Here is a 7,039-nt window from a genome sequence, read left to right on the forward strand (position 1 = left end):
AATTACATTTGAAATCAATAGGCCCTCACTGCAGTGCTGTGTGTCCATTTTGACATCTGACATGACATCTAAGCAGTTTGGCTTTCCCAAAAGAAAAAAAAAAACAAAAAAAAAAAACAGAAGAAGATAACACAGCACAAAAATGAGGTTCGTTGCATCTTCGATAAACACCCGTTTTGTTTTGGTTGAATTGACTGCATTCAAATAAAAGTACCACTAGGTGGCCGTCTTACTTAACAAAAGAGAGAGGCCTAAATAAAGGGTTCAGACAGTGCCATGCAGGATTCATTTGGTTAAAATAAGTTTTACAAATATAGTATAAATATAATAAATCCCTGGTGGAAAAAAGTCTTATATACTCTGTGGGCATCACCTTTTACAACATCATCACATATTTTATATTTATCTGTTATAATAGTGTATTATATCTATTCACAATCATTCCAAACGAACATTGACACCATCGTGCAAGTTCATGACCGTTTATCCTATACATACTCACACTGTCAGCAGAATTTGAGCTTTGAGAAATATGTCACAAAACATTGCATGCAATATAATTATTTTGGCTGAATGGAATGCTTGCTGTCCTGTCACCTGTCTGCCCAAGAGTCCAAAACTACTTTATAACAGCTTAGTTTTCCCAGCTTGTCCCAAAGATCATCAATCCTTGCTTTTAAACTTCGGAATTCCTTTCATTTCCTGCACAACGAGATGCACTCACAATTAAATGATATGTTTCATACAGAGCTCCACAGTTCCAAGATATCAAAGGTAGTTTATAACATTTCAATCAGAAATTCTGGCTGTAACTTTTAAAACATGGCTAGTAATGGGTATTGCATGATTTATACATATTGTTTAGACTTTACAATTTTTACTTACAGTTTTTCTCTGCAACATAAAGAAAATGCTCGGATTCACTCTCAGATATTGTGAGGTAAATAATATGAAATAACCCAAACAAACACAAAGCTGTTTTTTTTTAATTCGATCTCAAGTTCCCAGATAGATATTTATTGGAAGCGTTTGTGGACCCGGCCACTAGGGGAGCCCTCATGTAGCAGATGTAGTCATTTGGATGTCATTCAAAATATATATTGACCAATATGTGTTTTGTATATATATATATATATATATATATATATATATATATATATATATATATATATTCATTGTAAAATTAATATAAATATATATATATTTTTTTTAATATATATATATATATGTGTGTGTGTGTGTGTGTGTGTGTGTGTGTGTGTGTGTGAGTGTATATATATATATACACACACACACAGGACTGTCGCTTATTTGGTACAAAACATGAAGCAAAAGATACAAATTAAACTGTGCGTGTGTGTGTGTGTGTGTGTGCGTGCACGTGCCCGCGTGTGTGTGGAGGGGAGGTGGGTGCATTCACTGGATTCCATTAACTGTTTTATGGTTTAAGCGTGCTATCTTCAATGGTTCCGTTTATGAACATTGACTCATATTTCCTGGATGGGATTAAATGGATCCGTTTCCTCATCCCACATGAGATCAGTCAAAGGCCTGGTAATGTTATGGTTTACTTGTCTATTGTTTCCCTGTAGTATCACAGTTCCTCTGGGAAGTTGTGGAATGGTGCACAAAAATGATGTAACATATATGAAGGTGGAAACACAAAGGCACAATGTGCATAGTCTACCCATTGGCCATGAAATAGATTAGAATAGATTGAATTACATTACATTACATTACATTACATTACATTACATAACTTTACACTACATCTGAAAACATAAACATCCTCGGAGATGCAATTGGTTTTCTAGGTAAAACACAAATAAACAATTGGTTACAACAATCAATATTCATTCCGCAGTTTACAACAATACAAGTGTATTCACATCATACAAAAAATAAGCGTAAATTGCAATGTGTTTTTTTTCCCATCATCCTTTGAGATTATTACATTGTTATCTTTAATTTAGTTGTGTGAATATCCCCTTTAAAACAAACAACTTACTATTAAGTGCATGCAGTGTAGTGAGCGATGATTCACACTATGATGGAAAGCATAACAACACAGGTGATAACATTTTGCAGGGATCATTTAGACTCAAACAATCAGGGTTGTGTACAAGTGTAGACCCAAAGGAAACCATGCACGGTTTTTTTGAGGAAATGATTCCCCCTGTGTAATTTGGCATAGAGTTTTGAAAATATACATTTTTAAATATTTGTTCAATACTTTGGCTCTGGTAACTGACATTAGAATAGGACTATACCTCACATGGAATTGGATTATCAATAAAACGTTTAACATTATTTTAACAAAAATGAATAGACAAATAAGTAAACAAACACACATACCTACATACATACATACATACATACATACCTACATACATACATACATACATACATACATACATACATACATACATACATACATACAGACATAGATAGAAGCATTGCATAAAATTGAAAAAGTCATCATTGGATCATTGTGATTCAATTCTCTTGTTTACTTTTACAGGGACGGTGCACAATTGAAAATAAATTGCAACAGAGTTAGCATCAAATTAGCTTCAAGCATATTTGCATTTGTAGTCCCTGGGCAGGGAGCGCTAAAAGGCACACCGTCACAACATGCACAATACAATAGAGTAAACTGTATGACATACTGTATGTAATATTGATGACAGGTAGTTTCACTATAAAATGATCCACCATTAATTATGGCCATCTCTGATTTCATATCTGCCATACAACAATGCCAATAGACATCCATTTACTATCCTATTGCATGCCATTGAACAGTTTGTGAAAAAACTTTGTTCGTTTTTTTTTTGCTTCCACAAAATTATTACCAGAAAATAGTGCAGAGCATTCACTGTATCTCTAATGCTTTTATGTCGCCATCACACAGGGAAGTTAGTTGCATCAGGCTCAGTCGCCCAAAACACGTTCAACGGTTCAATGGTTCAAATGGTGTTTGAACGGTGTACGTGGTTGCGCTCCGTGTAATGACCAAAGCAGACCTGCAGGGGGCGCCAGAGAACGTACAGAGGAGCCATAACGCTCCAGTCACTTGAAAGCCATGCCTTTTGTATCTTAACACATTGCATTTAATTTCCAATAAAGGCTGCCAGTAGGAATGTCCTCCCTCAAATATGGAGTCGGAGCACAGCTTATATGTTGAATTACTGAATAAATTAAAAGTCTTAGTCTATCTACCAATTAAAAAGGCTCGGGCCCTCAGACTGGAATTAAGGGAGGAGGCTGTAGTAGGCCCATTAACAGACATTCAAAGCTAGATACTATAATTTGAAAATCTAACCTAAAAGTATTAGAAACATTGTACTTTATAAAGTCTCAGAGCAAAAAGAAACTGAAAAAATATATGGCTCATCTGTTTGTTAAAATATAGGCTATACAGAAATATTAGGGCTTAGCAATATTATGTTTATTAGTTGAATAGGCTTCCTGTTGTTGTGTGCAAGAATGCGTGTTCACCATCATTAACCCAGAATGTTATTTTGATGAGAAATTAAGGGGAAACTAAATAAAAACAAATAAACATATTAGCACCAGTTCGACGTACCCTGTTGGTCCCTCATCGAAATAACCAGGAAGATGAGCTTGCGTGCATGTTAATGTGGAGCGTGTTCGAAAGGAGCATTTAAAAGTCCCCGTACATGCATTGTTGTGTTTTGGTTTTTGTTTTTTTTTCTTATCTAAAACGAGCATAAAGGGAGCGGCGGTGATTAAGGAAAGGGGAGGGCGAGCGCAAGAGAGGAACAATAGAGAATCAAAGCGTAATAATATTCCTAAATGAAGAGGGAAGCGTTGCCCCGCTCATTTTATTAATCAGACTGTCAATTCGCACCCAAGAGGCCAAACGCAGAGAGAGCAGGCGAGAGCAGACCGGGATCAGCCCAGGGACGAGCGCCTCACTCCTCACTTCTCCTCTTCCTCTCCACTTGGATATACCCTTCATCACCGGCTGACAGCCCTCCGCCATTGATCTGCTTATAAACCCCTTACAATAAACCATCATTTGAGCCATCGAGCCCCTTTTCGCGTGTGATATCTGGGAGATATAGGAAGGATGCGGCGGTGATCTTAGCCAGTCGCTCGTTGACTCGTAGCTTCGAATTTTTTTTTTGTTATTTTTTTAATACGTATTGTTTATTTTTAAAAAAAAAACAACAACCTCTAGAGTTAGTGTTATTTAGTTGGATGCGGATCAGCTCCGTCGCAATTCATCGGTGCACCGGCTCTGGACGCCTGTTTTTTTTTTCCCCTTAATGATGGAGAGGATAAGAAAGGAGATGATACTGATGGAGAGGGGGCTGCACAGTCCCGTCGCGGGGAAAAGGCTCTCAGACGCGGCCGGGAACTCGGTGCTGGAGGCCCTGGAGAACTCCCCGCACAGCGGACGCCTGAGCCCCAGGATCACCGCCTCCCTCCACGGAGGTCTGGGGGACCTCCCCACCAAAGGCAAATTTGAAATCGACAGCCTTTTCGGCGCGCACCAAAACAACGAGAACACCTCCTCGGCGGAGATTTCGTCCTCGGAAAACAGAAAGAAGATGAGTTTGTACCCCGAAGTTTCGCAGGACTCAGACATTAACAGTGATGTGGAGGTGGGATGCCCAACGCACCGCTCCCCGAGCCAGCACAAGGAGAACAACAAAGGTGATTTTTGCCTTAAATATAATATTTGTTTCATTATTATTTTATCACAACAGGTTATAATTTTTTTCAACGGTTATTATTATTATTATTATTATTATTATTATTATTATTATTATTATTATTATTATTATTATTATTGTTATTATTATTATTATTGTTATTATTATTATTATTACTATGCTTGAAATATATTTAATATCATACTAAAACTATTCACATATTGTATTATATGTATTCACTTTTTTCACTACAATTATTTTACATACAAATAAATTACAAAATTACATACTTTTCATTTTTGCATGCTTCATAATTTTACTGTATATTTATCACTATATGTTTACATTACTTTATTGCTATTTCGTATTGTCGCCGGCTCTATGTATAAGAATTTCATATCCAGCAATATTTGCTTCCATGCTGTTTTGTTGTGCTCATGATAATATAAAAAAACGGAACCTTAAATTAACTATGTCATTGCATTTCTTATAAATTGAAATTCTGCTATCGCTAGGATAATATAATTATTGCGGTCCTGTCATGAATTATTATAATTGAAAAAGTAAAGTAATACATTTTCTTATTTTCTCAGGGTTTTCAGACAGTAATTCAGGATCCAACACAAGCTCAAGCTCTCTCTCCAACCTGAACGGCAATTCACTTGGAGGATCGAACAGTTCGAATGCCGACCAGGTCAGAAGATACAGGACTGCTTTCACCAGGGAACAGATTGGAAGACTGGAAAAAGAGTTTTATCGGGAAAATTATGTTTCTCGGCCTAGAAGATGTGAATTAGCTGCTGCGTTAAATCTGCCAGAGACCACAATCAAGGTACAGAACATTATTATTATTATTATTATTATTATTATTATTATTATTATTATTATACCCTTCCAAGGATCTATGAAAGATAGAAAATAATGAATTTAAAAGACTGAAAATGAAATAGTTTCAGTAGTGCCACCCTCTGTCATTAAAATAACGAAAACATGTGTGTTTATATATATAATTGAAAGTCAAATAAATATAAATAAAACTAAAAATAGAAATGTAACAAATGTAAGTTGCACTCTATTTAATAGCACATGCCTCCACATTTTCTTGTGTATTTATGGGCTTAGTCATAGATTAAAAAAAAGGAAAAGAAAATATAACGACTGTGAATAAATATGATTGATATGTCATTAAATTGTATATCTAATTTTATTGATTCTAAGTGTTAAATTTAAGTTTCGCAATTAATCTTTACTATAAGCCATCCTTCTTCCGCTGCAGGCCTCGCTTATGTAGAAGAACGTCGACAGCGAAGTCGGAATATCCCAATTTGCTATTTCATTATAGAAAAAAATATATATATAATAAATGAATAATAAAACCATGCCTCGTTTGGCAGGTGTGGTTCCAGAACAGGCGGATGAAGGACAAGCGGCAGCGCCTGGCCATGTCCTGGCCCCATCCCGCGGACCCCAGCTTCTACACCTACATGATGACGCACGCGGCAGCGACCGGAAGTCTCCCGTACCCCTTCCACTCGCACGTGCCTCTACACTACTACCCGCACGTCGGTGTCACCGCGGCAGCCGCCGCCGCCGCCGCGACAGGTGCCGCCTCGTCACCTTTCGCCACCTCCATCCGGCCCCTCGACACCTTCCGCGCCCTCTCGCACCCGTACTCCCGGCCCGAGCTGCTCTGCAGCTTCAGGCACCCCGGACTCTACCAGTCGCCCGCGGGCCTCAACAGCTCGGCGGCGGCGGCCGCCGCGGCCGCGGCCGCCGCCGCGGCGGTGAGCGGCGCTCCGCCTTCCGCGGGGCCGTGCTCTTGCCTCAGCTGCCACAGCAGCCAGGCGGCCAGCTCGCTGCAGGGCTCCCGGAGCGCCAGCGCGGACTTTACCTGCACCGCGTCCGGCCCGAGGTCCGAGAGCGGATTCCTGCCTTACTCTGCCGCGGTGCTCAGCAAGACGTCGGTGCCCTCACCGGACCCGCGCGAAGAAAGTTCACTCAACAGATAACTGCTATCGAAGCCCACGCACGCACCCATTCCATTACTCGCGCTCTTCTGTTTCATTTGGGCCAGTTCACATCAATGGTAACGCGTTATTTTATGAGCCACAGATTTGTTTTCCCTGTAGTTTAAAAGTTGCTCTTTGACAATAATATTATCGACGCCACTTGTAGGACTCACTGAATTTGCAATTCACCTGCAATCCACTCTTATGGACGTTTCTGCAGTTAAAACCCAATTTTCTGCCAACCACTATTACCGATGGTCTCATTTCAGATTTTCTTATAAAGGCAGCTGTCTTTAATTTCTTTCCTCTCCAAATTCCCTAACCAAAAAAGAAGGAACCAACTCA

At 39.0% G+C, this 7,039-nt stretch overlaps 1 protein-coding gene across 1 annotated transcript; it reads left to right on the top strand.

Annotated features, from left to right (window-relative positions):
* Positions 1-4,295: 4,295 nt before the first annotated feature.
* Positions 4,296-6,694, top strand: evx2 (even-skipped homeobox 2; the record flags this gene model as incomplete). The annotated part of the gene is made up of 3 exons (XM_080018632.1): positions 4,296-4,686; positions 5,279-5,517; positions 6,080-6,694. 3 exons carry the CDS (start codon positions 4,296-4,298, stop codon positions 6,692-6,694), a joined length of 1,245 nt encoding a protein of 414 aa, XP_079874758.1.
* Between the last annotated feature and the right edge of the window lie 345 nt (positions 6,695-7,039).

This window comes from Zeus faber, assembly GCF_960531495.2.
Source record: "Zeus faber genome assembly, chromosome: 18".
Taxonomy (NCBI): Eukaryota; Metazoa; Chordata; class Actinopteri; order Zeiformes; family Zeidae; genus Zeus; species Zeus faber.